The 17,428-nt window shown below is 33.9% G+C and overlaps 1 protein-coding gene across 3 annotated transcripts in view; it reads right to left on the bottom strand.

The window, feature by feature from the left end:
* CSMD3 (CUB and Sushi multiple domains 3) overlaps nucleotides 1-17,428 on the bottom strand; it is a gene marked incomplete at both ends in the record, with an annotated part of 576,542 nt that overhangs the window by 242,568 nt on the left and 316,546 nt on the right. For all 3 annotated transcript variants that reach the window (XM_084217912.1, XM_084217913.1, XM_084217914.1), the window contains 2 exons: nucleotides 3,047-3,373; nucleotides 4,548-4,730. In XM_084217912.1, coding sequence (XP_084074038.1) covers nucleotides 3,047-3,373; nucleotides 4,548-4,730 — 510 coding nt within the window. The remainder of the gene's footprint in view (nucleotides 1-3,046; nucleotides 3,374-4,547; nucleotides 4,731-17,428) is intronic.

Here is a 17,428-nt window from a genome sequence, read left to right as displayed (position 1 = left end):
TGAAATCTAATATTTTTCTTAATTCTAACAAAAGTTAGATTTATGTTCAATTTTACTGCAAGGAGAGTAATTATCTGAGACCACATATGTTTCTGTAATAAAAATAAATTTGGCATTGAAATATTTTCTGAGAAATACCATTAAATAATCAGATTATGTAATAGTAACTCAGTTTTATTTTTCTCCATTCTACACCTCAAAAACATCAACGAAGTTATTTACATTACTAGCCTACATTCTTATTAGAAAAGTTTGATCAAGACATACTGTTTCAGTGATACACTGTTTCTACTCTTGAAAGGGGCAAAAAGAGACTGATAGCTTTGGAATATATCAACTGGAGTGTTAGCAGAAAACAGATATTTTTAATTAACTTTGCATTTACAAATGCAAAGACAGAGTGAAATTCTATTCACTCCTTTTTTTATCATCTCTTTTGGCCTTTATTTATTATGGAAAGATTACTTCTGTGATTTATCAGATTGAAACTGTCTTTACTGAAGAAATAGTAAACATTATTTGGAGATATTGTTGCTTTTGTAAGTAGTTTTAGTTACAGAGTTTAACAAACACATAGACAAACACACCCATGAAAAGAAATAAAAATATAAATGCATTAAACTGTTTAAATGTGTAAAATGCTTTAAATTATTTTCAGAGCTAATTGGTTTCATTATACAATAGGTAAGAGTTGATATTGGATTGTTGCTTCTTTTTAAAATCAAAGTTGTATCACTTGATATTATTGGTGCATAATTTAAATAACATGATAAAACTACTACATGCCCAAAGAAGTCTGCAAATTTTATAAAGAAGCAGAATTTATCTGATAAGAATATTTCCATGTAGTTCAAAATATGAACTAAATATAAGGAGCATTCCATGCTAATCTTCTCCATTTTTCATTTTCACTATAAATTCTACATTAACTGACCTATATTTAGTTCTAGTTGTGCAAAATAGGATAACTTGAGAAAATCCACTTATACACAGCCATTATTTTTATCCAAGAAGACTACTTTACATCCTCCAATAGCTGATTTTGGTTTTCTCATCACTAGATTTAGGCTTGACAGCATTGAGCACCCCACAATGAAACTTTAAAGTAAAGAGAACTGTTATAAATGTTAAAAGGGCATGAGACAAAAGAAAATAAAGAGCAAATGTTAAAACTTTTGTAAAGAAACATGGATTCAATATCTCATTTTCTTTATACTTGACTTCATATTTTGGTAGCTCTGAATAACCCCTGACTTTCCAAAATTTAGTTACAGTACTGAGATATGTAGCTACCAGTCAAAGGTTAGTTTGGAATGATGACTGGAACCTATAAAAACCAGTGAGAAGATACCACATGTTCTTCATGTTTACATTCTACATTTGTGGCAAATTATCTGAGGATGAATCACAGAGGGCTGAGAGCAGAAATATTAGACAATGTCAGAAAAATAATGTTTACAGAATAATCTAGTGTCAGTTTATCTCTAGCCTATTCAGACAGCAATGTTTAATGTAGATCTTAATAAATAATTCTCTGAAAGACTGACAACCTAAACCAAAGCAAAAATAAAAAGATAAAAAATAAACATGGAGAGGTGAAAGATGATGTAAGAAAAGTAAGCAGCCACGCGGGAATTCAGTCCTTGAAATTTTATGAAAATAATATTAAGTGTTAACACTTGTTTGAGAAAAATGTGAAGTCTGGGTCTCTCAATTACCAACTTCCCTTAATCTCATTTCTTTTTTGATTTAGGGTTAGTTTAGGTTTTTAAAGACTAAAAACCCTAAAAAACAAAGTTGGGGTTTTTTCATACAGTCCAGCAGGTAACACAGGGAGGGAGAGACGTACTCTCCTTCAAATCATGCTGTTGTATATTCTCCTAAATAACAAGCAAGCTTTTGGAATTATACATACTCTCAGATGTTAGGGAGAAAGACAGGAATGGGACTAATTACACATGACATCACATTTTGGAAATATCAAAATATTTATTGTGTTTTCCTTATTTTTTTCTGCCTGTTGGCATTGAAAACTCTGCTACCCCTACCATCAGAAAGAAAGAAAAAGAAAAATCAAAATTTCCAGATGTGAGGGGATTGATGAGGAGGAGAAACTCTGGTTGAAGGGTACCGATGAACCTCCTAATAGATGTTCTCTTATTCCTATCATGCTCTACCCTATCATGCTCTATCATAGCAGCAAGTCTAATACTTCAGGATACTGCTGGAGTGGCAAAATCTAATTTTGCATGAGCTCCAAGGAAAGTTTCACAGTGTATCTTGCAATTATTCATGCTATGGCCTTGCATCACCATGTCTGCATTATCTGGGAATATATCCTGTCTGGATTTTAGTGTGGAATAAATACTAAATTGCTTGGTACCAATGCAAGGTAGGCAGCTCTTTCATATGCATTTCGGAAGAAACGTAACAGTTTTGGCAGCAAAAAGGTGAATAAATGCTAATGGTATTTAGTACTGGAGAGGATATTTGATATTACCTTCAATTATTATTATGTGGTCAGTAAGTAAGGAAGATAAAACAGCAAAAACCAAAAAAAATACAAGTCTATTATGGTTTGACTGATCAAAGAGCTCCTATGGCTGCTCACTGAACTGCTATGACTAGGAGCTAGCAAGGATTGCAGCCATCAGCTCCAGGACATTGCATATGTTCGCAGCTGAACATTGAGTTTTCAAAACCAGTTTTGTACAGGCAGTGGTGGTGATTAATATTATGCGGCATTGCATTGTCAGCAAATTTAGTGAAGTCCTATTATACAATTTGGAACTGGTCTGATTTGTCAGTCTGCCAAACACTTCTATCACAATGATCTCTAAAGCCATAAATGAGAACAATACATGTATTTCCAGCCCTAGCACAGTATTTGAGCAATAATCCAAACACATATATAAGGAATTTTTAGGTATACAGGATTTACTTGAAGCTGTATTACCATAGCATCATTTTTAAATGCTTAAGCCTTTCTCTTAGACTGTACGTTGAAAACAAAACCACACACACACACACAAATACGATTACTCACTGTTATAAGTGATGTTAAATCCACGTCCCGACATTGAATGGTCAGCTTGAAATTCCAGACGCAAAATATGACCATTACTGGTAAGATGGGAAGGAACTTCAGCACCAGTAAATGTTCCAATTATGGGGGAATCTACAGAATCCCCGTCTTTAACTGCAAGGAAGTCAAACTGAGATTCCAAGTCAAAGTCATTAAAGGAGAGATGAATTCGACTCCCAGGGTCTGAAATGATTGTCCAGATACAGTTTAAATTATTCCCATATCCCTCTGGATAATCAGGTGAAAGAACGGTTCCCATTGGTGCGGTGAAATTGGAAAGACAAGGAACTGCCAAAAAAGGGAGAGCTCAATTAGAAAACAGACTAAAATGCTTCAGTAAGGACTGTTTTAGTGCTAAGTTTTTGCAAGAAATCTTAAAACTCGATGAGTACCTCAACTGAATAATCCATTATTTGTGGTGATATGTGAATCAGGAAAAAAGGTTGTTTTTTTCAATATTCATATTTCCTTCTTCTCAATAAAACTACCTCTCAAGCGGAGCCCACAAGAAATACGGAACATATTTGTTGCATTGGAAATCCATGGCAGTCCTTACAATTTACCCTTGATAACAATCACTTGGCACCACTTATCTTCTCTTGTAGGGAACTGCTTAGATGAGCAGACCTCCCACTGAGCACATTAAAGGGGTAGAAAGTCAATAGTGCCCTTATCATTTGTTGCTCATGCAGAGGCACAAGAAATTAAGGAACCTCAAAGAGATGAGATGTTTTGTTGTTATCGGGATAACATATTATATTCAATAAATTCAGCTGAGCCATATTAAATTGAGTTGCAGAGATGAAAGCAAGTGATTGTACTCTAAATATATTTGATCAATACTATTTAATGGAAAAGTTAAGAAAGGTGCTGTCACAAATAAGCATCACAACATTGTATATACCTGTGCTATATAATACAACTTATGCTATATATAATGCAAATGTTTTACTTATGCTATAGAATGCTACTGGAAGAGAGCTATAAATATTTCTGATAATTTAAATGCTAATAGGTATTTATATAAAATAAATGGAGGAAATGTAAATAATTTAAACTCTTGATTTCAATTCTGTGACTTCTAATCTGAGGAAATATATTAATATTTAAGACTGGCTATCAAACATAATATTATGTATCATACATAATTTACATCACAAAATCAACAGAATCCTACCAAAAAAAAGCCAATAATAAACCACTATATCAAAGCACTTAAAGAGAATTGCTTTAAGACTTGGTATAAGAGAAAAAAATATTTTAGCAGTTTTAGAACCTGTCCCTTGAGCATGTACATTAGGCAAACCTGCTAAGAAAAAGTAAATTCATCCTGTCAGGGGAGTTAATAGCATTTTACTAACTCTAAAATCAATCACACAAATAATTACCCATAATTATTATCTATAAGTAAAGCTTATCACAATGCCTTAAAAATAATAATAAGAAAATATGTGGTACATACAAATACAGATTGGTATGTTTGCAGACCACTGGTTGTTTTCTTGGCAAATGATAGATTTCTCTCCAATTAATTCAAATCCAAACTGACACTCAAACCTTAAAACATCACGATTAGAAAATCCGTCCCCTTCTCTAATACCATACAGTGGTGTTCCAGGATCCCCACAGCTTTCTTTTTCAATTTCTGTTGAAATAAATAAGGAATTTATTCATAGAAGAATAAAACAAACTTGCTGCATGTATATGCTGACATGTAGAAAGATCTAAGCAAATTAAAATGATCTACATAAGAACAGCTGTCAAAATGCACCATGGAGTCTGATTCTATACCCCAGGTTCTTAGGGAGGAATTGCTGCATAAGGAATCCCACCGGGGGGAAGGAGTGAGTGGTTGTGTTGGGCTTAGTTGTTGGCTACGCTTAAAACACTACAAGGGATTAGAAAAATCAAAACTCTTTGTGTTTATAAAATACTTGAAAATTAAAGGATATGAGGAAAAGTATTTCTGCCTTATTTTATTCCAAAATTTTAAACCATAATATCATTAAGTAAAATACTGCTAGTAGAACATGAACTCTTAAAAGTAGAGACAGTGACGAGTTCCCCAATGTGTAAACACTGTCCATGTTGCAATACAGTTCAAATTGAGGTACCAATGACATGGCATATAAGGAAGTGGTGGCATGAAAAGAATTCCCCACAGCAAAAATGAGGCTAGACATAAATAAACATACACATTTATATACACATACGTTATGTAAACATATGCAAAAAAAAATTTCTCTATAGTCAAATAACATGTTACCTCAGTAGGCTTAACAGCAAGGAATCTGAATGATTAATAATTAAAAAAATACTAAAGCTATGATATTTTCTCAAGTTGCATCCTGTTTTGAACTTTCAGTGGTTACAGGCATGGAAGAATCTCCTAAAAATTTACATGTAATGACAGCAACAAACATCCCTGTACCATAGTTTGAGGTTTTCTCTTTAAAGGTCTTGAAGCCTTTTCTCTTTTTCTCACATTTCCATATATGATAGTTTGAGTACAAGGTAAAAACAGAATACTAAGTGTTTTGATTTTAACTCAAACAATTTTTCTAGGGTAATATTTTCAGCAGCATACACTTGATTTCTCAAAGCTTTCAGATATTAAGGTTCTAAATGCAATTAAAATGTGACACAAAGCATGTATAAAACATTCCATTTTAACAAGAAACTGAAAAAGAGCTGAAGATTATCTAAAAGAATACTCCACAGAGTTTTGAAAGGCTTTATTATTCTGTTGGATAAAGAAAACTCAAAAAGAACAAAAGAAAACCATCTAATAAAAAGCACAAAAACCATGAACACATCTTTTTGGTCTATTTGTATTTTTTTCCAAACAGTTCTAGGAAAGGAATGATATAATTCATTATTATAAAAGCAAAAAAAAAACCAGGTTCAACTTATCCTGAAATCACAAACAAAAAAATAAAGTTTCAGCTTTCCTGAAGAAACAAGATAAGCTATCGCAAAGAGCACACAAACTCACTCTCCTGTCTTCAGTTTTCGCGGGACTGTTAATGTCAGACTTACAGAACGGCTCAGTTTTTAACTGCCAAAGAAATATAAAATTTTCCTAGGCTGTCCTGGTAGATGAATACTATCCTAAATGTCTAAGTAATTTCATATTTTATTTGGGAAAAAAATACATTCTATATACAAATGTATTTTATAAACTAGTTCTCTAGCAAAGGACAACACCATGTAACTTACTGTAGTTTTCTCAAACAATATATACTGGGCAGTAAATGTATTTATACCCACTTCACTTTACTCTCTTTTGGGACTTCTGTTCTGATGTATCTGGGCAAGAGATTGCATGTTTTTTCTCAAATTTGAAAAGATATGTAGTTGACCAAAACTATCCCTTTTAGGACTTAAAGGAACTGTTCTGCATTCAAAAAAATTATTAGGCAGAGTATAATAACTTAGAGGAGCTAGTTGGGAAAAAAAATTCTATGTGGTTGCTGTATTTGAGAGATTACATCCATAGCCTTATGCTGAATTTCCCTTCATAAACAAAATCAAGTTGAACAAAATATTGTATGAATAATGGATTTAAATAATTAAACCATCCCTAAACCCCATTTGTAGTAATTTAAATTTATAGCAAATATTTCCTTCAGTACTTTTAAAACTTTCCTGGATGCATTACTTGCAACACTTTTATATACTTTCTAAATTTTGTATTAGCATCAGCTCATCTCTAAATTTGAAACTATTTCTGTCATTACTTAGTTTTCCACAGGAGCAGAAATAATTGGGTTTGATTTTCTGTTTTGTTTGGGGTTTTGTTGTTGTTTAGTTGTTTGGGTTTTGCTTTTCCTTTTTTTTTGTTTTTTTTTTGAAGTGCAAATACTTCTTAGATTTCTTTAGAGAATGTCAGTAAACTTTCTTTAAAACAGAGAGGAAAAAACCAAACTTCTTCTTGAGCTTTTGTCAGATAATCACATTTTAAATTGCATGATTTCAGTAAAGTGTATTAATCTTTATTTGAATTCATATTTATTTTAATTCACTAAGGAGTAAATTAAAATTACATTTTTTACTGCTAGTTCTACCACTTGTGTTTCAGCTTCCCAGCTCTACATATTTTGTTTCAAAACTTCCTAAGCAGTTACGTTCAGGGCTGACAGAGCCTCCCTTCTTGAAAAACTCATACTAGTCCCTCATTGTAAATAATTCATTCATGATAAATAGAAATAATTTACTATTGTTTTGCAATTACCAGAAAACCAGTAAATTTTCAGACAGCTTAATTATTAATGCCATAATTAAAACATAAAAAACCACACAACTATAAAATTGGAAATTTCAGTGTGAGGCATCAAAGAGTGAAGAGAAAGAGAAGGCATATGGGCTACTCTTCTGGAATATAATTTGAATGCCTATCAATAAAACTACATGTTAAGAGTCCACTGCTTAGTGCATTTGTTGTACTAAAATATTAGTAATTATAATGTTCTCTTTCATGTAATGCAGATGTAAAACAAAGGTGTGATTCACAGCAAAAATTGTTATAGACTATATTTTAGTTTAGAAACACTATTCCTATAGTATATTAGTGTAAGTACTTGGAATAAGTTTATTATATATATCAGCTACCTTGAAAAGTCAAAAGTAAATTTGTTAAGCATATAACATTTTTATATTTTATTTTACATTTTGGTTACTTTGTAGTGTTACATGTTGGTTTTCGTTCTCTTTTATGATTCATTCTGCTTTTTGAGATTGGCACTTCATGTTAGCTACAATGAGATGGCTGAGATGGATATTTGCTTTCCTGGGATCACTACTACTGTGATACAAAAGATAAGTATTGCTATTTGTGCCTAAGGAAAAAAACAACACCTTATGCTAATATTATTTCTGGTAAATAGTCCTTATTTCCTTTGTAGCCTTATAAAAATGGAAAATAACATCTACCCATAAATAAAATTTGTCAAATATGTTAACAATGAATCAGGCATATTCTTTTGTGGTTTAAGATTTTGAGGTAGAAAAATAAAATCCATTTTTGTTTTCAGAAATTATTTCACAATGAAGGACATTAACAGTAAAAGGAGGGATGATTTCTGGTGATGTTAGAAAGACATCTTTTTTTAGAAGATAAACTCCTATTGAAACTATTTAGAATACTAAATTTGAAAAAAATCAATTATCCTAAAAAAATCTATACAGTTAGCAGTTTCACAGCAGTGATTTAAGTTAATAATTGCCAAGGTATAATAACAAGAAATATCTAGAAAATATATCAGAGGTTAGGGGAAAAGTAAAAGAATAATATAAAGAAAATTAAGATAACGATCTCCTTTCATATTGAATATCCTTACCCTACTTTTGTATATCTCACTGAAAGATTTTGCAGGTTTCTAACCAGTGATGTACTGAAGGAAGAGCGTCAGGCTACAATAGCCCCTAGTATAGCAAGATATGAATGGGTTTTTTCTCTTACCCTTCTCTGTGTGAAGGACAAGCCCATTTTGGAGGTGACTAAAGGTGGCCTTGGGGAAAAGAAATGGTCACTTACTACACAAATGCATTTTGACAGAAATGCACTGGAGTTAGGGTTTGAAGAGGTAACTTGTCTATCTTTCCATTCCTGTAACTCAAGAGTGAATAAAAGATAAAAATGTAGTTCCTATAAGGAAAACAATTTTGAAAGAAAAGAGATCACTGGTGCACACTGGAAAAGTGCAATACTGATGACTGGTTATCACTTCAGTGGAGAATCCAAACCTGTAGTCCTTCAGAGAAACACCAAACAAGACCAAACATTTTTTACTTTAACAACATCTCAGAATAAAGCTCATTATTTGTTTTACTGACTGCATCCAAGGAAATATGACACACCACTAGACTTGTTTAGTCATTTGTAAAAGAGCATTTGAATTCATTACATAGTGTTTTTTGAAACAAAGAATACTGGATGAACTAAATACTAGTATGCAAAAAGGCGGTTCAAGTATGTAATTCCAAAAGATACAACTCACTGTTTGATATTTGAATTCTTTATGCAAAAGCTACAGGCATTCACCACCATATACTGACACGCTGACATTTTGCAAGATAATGCGTTAAAAATTTATGTAATCCCACTTTGAAATACCATGGTATGTACAATTTATATACACATTACTGAATACATATATTTCAGTTGTGAAATTGCGGTGCTTATGCTCCCAATGCAGGATTTTCTTATTCAAAAATTTAGAAAAATATACTATCATATATTTCACAGAATCACAGAATAGGTAAGGCTGGAAGGGAGCCCAGTGAGTCATCTAGTCCAATCTCCCTGTTCAAGCAGGGTCATCCCAGACACGTCACCCAGGATTGCGTCCAGACAGATCTTGAATATCTCAAATAAGGGAGGCATTTTGTGTAATTTTGCTTGCAAAGGCCAAGGAACCAGTGTTAGTATAATCATCTTTAGGTTTGTGTGCCAAGGTTTTGTTAGTGGAAGGACTGTGCCCATGAAAGGAACCCATGGTGGAGCACATTGAAAGGAACTGCAGCCTGTGGGAAGAGCCTATGTTGGAGAAGTTTGTGGAATTCTTCCCCCCACGGGAGGGACCTCATGCTGGAGCAGAGGAAAGGTGTGAGGAGTCCTCACCCATGATGAAGAACCAATGGCAGAGACAGCATGTGATGAACTGACCAGTCCCCATCCCTGTCCTCCTGTGCCCCTGAGAGGGAGAAGGAAGAGAATTCTGGAATAAAGTTAAAGCCAAGAAGATGGGAGTTTGGGGCGGGGCAAGAGGAAAGTATTTAAACATTTAGTTCTTTCTTTCTCATTAACCTACTCTGATTATGATTGACAACAAATAAAGGTTATTTCCCCAAGTCAAGATTGTTTTGCATCCCATGGTGACAGGTAATTCTGTCTATCTTGACCCTATCTTGACCCATAAACCTTTTGTTATGTTTAATCTTCCCCATCCTGCTGAGGAGTGGAGTGATAGAGCCACTTTGATGGGCACCTGGCATTCAGCTGGAATCAATCTAGCACATTATCTATCTTATCCTGAAAATTCAAACTTAATATTTAAGGAGAAAAAGCACAGAAAAAGCAGAAATTGGGAAAATAACTTATGAATGAAGAACATATACATTTCTTAGTGTAAACCAGGATAATAAATAATGCAAATTACACCATGTGTCTTCATAGTAAGTATACTCAAAAAATATAATGTTAAAGATACATAGCAGACAAACAGTTTTGGACCAATTTCAGCAGTCTTAGACTATTCTTACCAATTTACATGGTATATAGATTAGAGATTAGTTACATTTATTTGTAATAAGGTTTTGGTATCTGTAAACAAAGAGAAATTTGAATCATCCAACAGCGCTTCTCCTAAATATTATATTTGTATGTATCTTCAAATAAAAGAGATAGTTTTGTGTATTGCCTATTACTGTTAAAGTATGAGTATTTTTATAAACAAAGGATGGAAGTTCATTTGTGACAGAATAAAATGTCTATTGCCATGTGATTTTCAGTTGTATTTTAAAGGTTATCAGTACCCTTATTTCCTTCTAATGATCAGATTTTTATCTACAGATTTCATGTCCTGGGAAATCCAGATATATAAAAAATTTGTTTCACCCTAACCATTATTTTTACCCAGAAATATTAGTGTGATTTTCTCACCCTCCATTCTGACCAGAATAGATTTTATATTTATTTTATATTTATTTTTTTTCCTTCCTTGTTTGCCTAAATGATAGCAAAGAAGAATCTTGTCTAATATGTAGTGGGGCTATTTTTTGAGCAATTTTCAAGTGTAAAGATAGGGAATGAATCTTGCATTGTTTTTAAATGCAAACAGAATGGAATTATGCCTGTAGCCAAACTTTGAGAAAACTCCATCTGTGGCCTGACTGCTCCAGGTGAGACACCCATTACAGCGTTCCAGCACCTTCTCTGCGCTCCTGGCTCCCTCTACAAAAGCAACAGGTATCAAAGGGAAGAAAGGAGATGATGAGGAGGATTTAAGCATACAGTCTTTTCCCTATATGAATTCATGAGATGTTTAGTCTATAATGTGTTATACAGAACAGCCATTCAGGGTTACAGGGTCAGCTCTATTCTGCTCAAATTCTATGGGGAGAAAAGAAATCTATAAAAAAAGAATTATTCTTTCCTTACTGTGTAGGTGGTGATAACTTTCTTTGCCCTTGATGAATTATGCCAATTGTCAGGGTACTTCTCATTTCCTGATCATATGAAATGACGAGCCAGAATGTAAACATTTCACAAAGGAAAAAATTAGGATAATAAATTAAAGGAGGATAATTTTTCTAAAAACACTCATAGGAAAGTCAGATAAAGATCCTCTGAGAATGAAGCAAGAAAATAATGGCAGACACCGTTAAAAGTAATATTTTATGTACATCACAAACACTCAACATTTCTAGTATAAAGAAAACAAGTTACAGCCATTCTTCATGACAATAGATTTTTCAGAGGGACAGCAGATATATCAACATGATTTTTATGCCATAATTTGTCTGAAGTTTTCTGCTACTAGCACAATATATTTCACAACTACATTCTGTTATATATTTTAGGTGCTTATAGACTTTATGGATATACATATTCCTTCTCTTCCTATTCAGGACTGTCTTCCATATCTAAAGTTGAGTTATTTACTAGTCAGCCAGAAAAAAGATGGCCTGGCTAATGAATGAGCCCTGTGGGGCTTTAAATAATAACTACACAAGTCCAATAAAATAAGCTTTTCTCTTAATTTAGGTTTAGAAAATGAACTGTTATGTAGAACTCTATCCACACAAACAATTTAATCACACCATGAGACTTCTCATTCATAAAAAAATGAACAAAAACTGGGGTATTTCCTAAATTTCTGTTGAAATACTGCTAAATCACAGTATCTTGTTAATTCCAGATTTGCTTGCAAAAACAGCTGGTATTTTATTACTTAAAGAATTTCAGTTGAAGTTGTGAGAATTAGCAACAATGTTCGTACTTCATCCATGCTGCCTCAAGAGATTTCTGTTGCCTTCTTTACTGTACTGTTCTAAACCCTGTCAGTATGGTCTATCTCCTTCAGTCATATTGAAGTAACACTTGCTTTGTTTCAGTATAATTTTGATGTGAAGATGCATGTCAAGAGAGACAATGTGCTCTTCTGAAACTGCAGTGTGTATATGTATCTTTACATTCCTGTCTGCCTGTTCAATCCCCTTTGCTTCCCAAACACTATAGCTTTTAATCAATCACACCTTTCTTCTTCAGCTAATCTCCCTCTACCAAGAACCTAGACAATGGGATAGAAGGAGGCATATTATATTTGCTTTCATTGAGCAGCTACTTCAATCTGGAGCAACTACATCAGGACATAGTTAACTAATTCAGGATGATTTTTTTCTCAATGTACATGACTTTAGCTGGACCAAAGATGGATCACTGAATAATCTGGAGTTATATTTCATGTAACTTTTAAAATTTAAAACTCAAAATGCAGTTTGACATTCTGGTGTCAAATAAAATAGTTTGTTAAAGAAAATAAAGTAGTTTGTTAGAGAGAGAAAATAAAGTAGTTTGTTAAAGAGAAAATAAAGTAGTTTGTTAAAGAGAGAAAATAAAGTAGTTTGTTAAAGAGAGAAAATGTCGGTGAATTTCAGCAGTTCTCCCTTAGTAAAACTTTCAGTAGCAGACAACTACATTATTAGCTTTCCTTATGGAACTACAGACACTAGGCACTCTCAAGGAAGAATAAATGGAAAAATAATAGTAAGGAATTTTATCTAAGTCTGCAATCCTTTACATGAACAGTTCCAATGTGAATACACGGAATATCCCTTCGACCAGGGGTTACTGCTTGACGTGTCAAAAGGAAAAAACAATGTGAATAATAAAAATGCAGAAATGCTACCTTGAAAACTATTTCAGTCATAAGACTAAAATCCACTTATTAGCAGTTACACAAATTTTGTAATTTATTTGTCTGAATCATCTTTATTTAAGTGGTGGTGCCTTTCTCATTTTAAAATAAGACTTGTTTTCTTCCACAGACTAAATAAAATGTAAGCATGTCGTTAATCATCCTAAAGAGATTGAGCTGTAGAGAATGTGTTTCTTTGATGTTTATGAAGTATTCTAGAGTATGATAAGAACATGCAATACCCTGCTTTAATAATATGAGTAATAGGAATCTCATTTGTGTCATCAGTTATTTGACTAAGGCCTTTCACTCCACTTTAGAAAGTCTGTGGGAAAATAAAATGTATCACTGGACTAAATACTTTCCTCTCCAACTGTCAGTATACCTTCAAAGAACACATAAATGAAAATGAACTAATTAAAGGAATATTTTTCTGGCAATATGGGAGTCAGCACTGTACAGATAATTTTGATCCTTTTGCTATAAATAGTGCTCTTCTTTTTCATCTTTAATGGTAAATGTGTGCAGATAGAAATCCAAACCCAAGACTATTGAAGCTAATATCAAGAATGTATCTATGATACATAGTTGGTGTGTGACAACAGTGAATCTATTTGCAGCTAGTATATTATCTGTTGACCCTTTCAAATCTATTGATCAAGGCAACCCGCACCAGCTCTGCAGCTCTTCTTAATGGCAATCAATAAGTTTGTCCTCTGATACCTTTCATAATGGTTCCATGCTCTGAATATACATGTGACTATAGATCACTACCAAGGTTTTAATTTGGTAGAAACTTTATTGTCACTTGAACTTTTTCAGTTTTGCTGAGCTAAACATCTAGTCAGGATGTAAGGCTGTTAGTTCCACCTTGCTTTTGCTTTTTTCAGAAGGTCATGGAACAGAGGAAAAAAGAAAGTCTCTAGAGAAATAGTTACCAAGACTTATTTATGTGGCTTTCTTTTCCAAGCTTCTAGTCCCATGATCCTTCAACCTACTTCTTTCTAGTTCAATCAGCTATTCCCTTCTGAGACTAGGTGACTATATCTTTCTAAAAGGAGGCTACAACAGACTAAAACCAAACACACAAAAAACCCCAATCCCAAAACACAGAACAAATACCATTCTCTGGCAAACAAACACACACACAAAAAAGAGTTCCCAGATCAACTCTACGAACACAAAGCAGGGTTTGCTCCAAAAATAATTTAATACATTTGTACTGGGCATAGACGACAGGTTTTGGTGGTCAGGTGTTGTCATTTTATTGCCAGGGCTCCATACTGTTATCTCCAATCGTAAAAATTTCATAACTTCTTGGTGTTTCTCGTGGGCAGTTCCTCAGAGCACTGACTCTTTCTTTTTCACAAAGTAGCCAGCTGACTCCTATTCCCTCCTTAACCAGCCAACCCACTCTTTTATAGCACTCTTCTTCTCATTGGTTACAGCTGTGGCCTGTTCCTAATCTGCAACTCCTTAAGGGTAAGATTACTTTCTACACTATCTTTATTTTCTTATATTCTATTCCCCTACAGTCAGGGGCCAGCAGAAATGACCTCTGTGAGAAGAGGCTGCTCTCATGTTGGACAAAGCCAGCTCCAAGAAGGACCTAATTATGCTCAAAGTTGAACCCCTTAAAAACAATGGCAGTGCCCTTGTAATAACATATTAAAGAAAGGAAAAAAAAATGCTGCAAAGCAACTGGGACAGAAGATCAATAAAAATATGTGAGAAACAGCCCTGCAAACATGAAGGTCGGAGAAGGAAGCAGAAGAGGTGCTCCAGAGCAGACATTCCCTGCAGCCCATGGTGAAGGTCACAGGGAAGCAGGCTGGCTGTGTGCAGCGCAGGGAGGTCTCTGCTGGAGCCAGTGGATGACCCCATATTGCAGAAAGTGGATAAGCCCTGAAAGGATCTGCAGCTAGGGGAGCAGTCCATTCCTGAAGGACCACAGCCCACGGAAAGGACACATGCTAGAGCAGCTCTAAAAGAACTACAGATGATGCAAGGGACTCCACACTGAATCGGAGGAAGAGCATGAGGAGGAAGGAGTGACAAAGACCAAGCATTGTGAGCTGGCCACAAATCCCATTCCTGTTCCCCCCTTACTGCCTGGGTGAAGGAAAAGTTAGAAAAGGTTGGAATAAAGGAGTGGAGTCTGGGAAAAAGAGGAGGTGGAGGAAATTTTTTTTTTCCACTTTGCACTATCCTACTTTGTTTTTATTTGGCAATAAATTGAATTAAACTTCTTTTAGTTAAGTCTGTTTGTCTATGACAATAACTGGTAAGTTATCTTCCATTCCCATTTCAACCCATGAGTTTTTTCATCTTATTTTCTTCCCTTGTTCTGCTGAGGAGGGGTAGTGGAAGCAGCTTTGTGGACATATTGCAGTCAGCCAAGGTTATCCAGCACAAAGATGCATATAAATTTCATCTAAACGCGGCTGTCAAATGTAGACTTTTTCCAAATTAGAAATGGAATGCTCTCCCACCCCCTACTCCTCAAAAAGTAAAGTAATAATAAGAGACAGAAACCTTGCTAGGAGCTCTGATAAGACTGCAGCTCGGACTAAGCTCTTGGGGATTTCAGTTTCTGTAAGCTAAATCCTCTTAAACAAGTGAGTAAGCCTATGCAAATCATAATTTTACAAACTGAATCTGGTTAGATATCCCCTTGCCAAATTTCAGGTCACCGATTCAATGTGCAAGAAAGTTAGAACTTATCAAAAAGGTTGTTGGGTTTGTTTGTTTGTTTTTACTGGTCACAATGGAATGCATTTTCCTGAAATCATGGTATTTAAAGCTACTGAGTGTTTTGCTTGAATGTACTCATAAGCACTTCAAGTGAGATAGCCATTGAATACAGATAATTTCAGTCCAAAAAAACAGTTAAAGTTCAGAGTTTCCAAACTGTAAAGAATAATTAAACTAGTTCTTACCTTACTTAGGGAATTATGATTCAAACTCAAAGCAATGAATTGGTTTTGCCAATAATATGTTTTATTGTTTCACTCTCTATTCTGGTTAAAATATACAAATTAGAGAAAAGAGTTTATTTGCATATAGTTAGGATTAGAATAACTAAAATTTAGACAGGAGTTTCCCTTCTACACCAGGAAGATTATTACTGTGACTGTGTGTCCAATCTGTAACATTAAAATATTGGAAAAAGGTCAATGTGCTGATGAGAGTAAATTTTTCAGTCCATCTATTGAAATAAATTTATCTATAAGTTGCAAGTGATCTACTTTAAACGCATATTTGCACACAAAATAAAAGACTAAGAAATATCTAAAGAGCATGAGAGTAAAGTATAGCATTCCAAATTGCATGTACATCCAATTTAACATCAAAATTTTAAAGATAAAAAACAATAATGACTGAAACTAAAAGTGTGGCTTCTAAATGATAAAGATAATGAGGGTTTAATGTTTTTCTAAACTATAAGCTTGAATCAACTACAGGACACTGAACATAACCATGTAAAAAAATATGGAAGCACCTCAATGCTTCTTCCTGTTGATTTTTCTTTCTCATGTCCACCCCCTTGCTGTACTGAACCTTACAGACAGCTTATACAACTTGGAAGATCAATATTAACGTATTTATTGAAACAGAAGTATAAGAGAAATTAGGATCACAGAAAACAAAAGAACTGATTCAGAATGATTCAAAACATATTCAATTATAATAGTTCATTAACATTTGAATTTTCCTTGATAAACAATAAAATGTCTTTGTTTTAGGTCTAATGACCTCATTTTTCATAGTCTCTATTAATGGCATTTCCATTAAATCTGATAAGAAAGAGAAAATACAGTTCATGTGATTCAGGAAATAGCAAGATAAATGATTCTATGTTACTAAAAAAATTTTGTATTTAAAGGACTTATGCAGAGCGCTTGAAGATGCAGTAATTTTTATTCAAATTGTGCATACATCACTTGATAGCTGAGTTGAAAGGCTTCAAGCAAATGACAATGGAAATAGCCTGATGGCCATAAAGTTTATTTAGGCTGCCAATTATCATTTTCATTTACTTACAAAAATAAAATACAGATGATGAAGTGAAAAAAGTGAAGTTAAACAGCACTTAGAAATCTGTTATCTTGCTCAGAAGCTTCATTGATTTTGAAGCAGTGATAAATATTATGAGTCAAGAGAGCAACTATAACTTCTTGTTTACTGTTTCTGATTCAAAGAGCGTGATTTTCTGGCAAAGTAGTCTAACAATCTCAAACACCTTGGGCCACTTCTGCTGTAACATTTTGAGTTCTCCCCACCAAGTAGATGGAGATAATTATAGATTTATTATTCCAAGTGATATGCCAGCAAATAAAATACACCTGGGCCTCAGCAAATCATCAAACTCAGAACAAAACAGCAATTATGCAGCAATTACTCTCATTGTCAGAACTCGCTG

The sequence above is a fragment of the Fringilla coelebs genome (assembly GCF_963513975.1).
Source record: "Fringilla coelebs genome assembly, chromosome: 1".
Lineage (NCBI taxonomy): Eukaryota > Metazoa > Chordata > Aves > Passeriformes > Fringillidae > Fringilla > Fringilla coelebs.
This window is presented reverse-complemented; position numbering and strand designations above follow the sequence as displayed.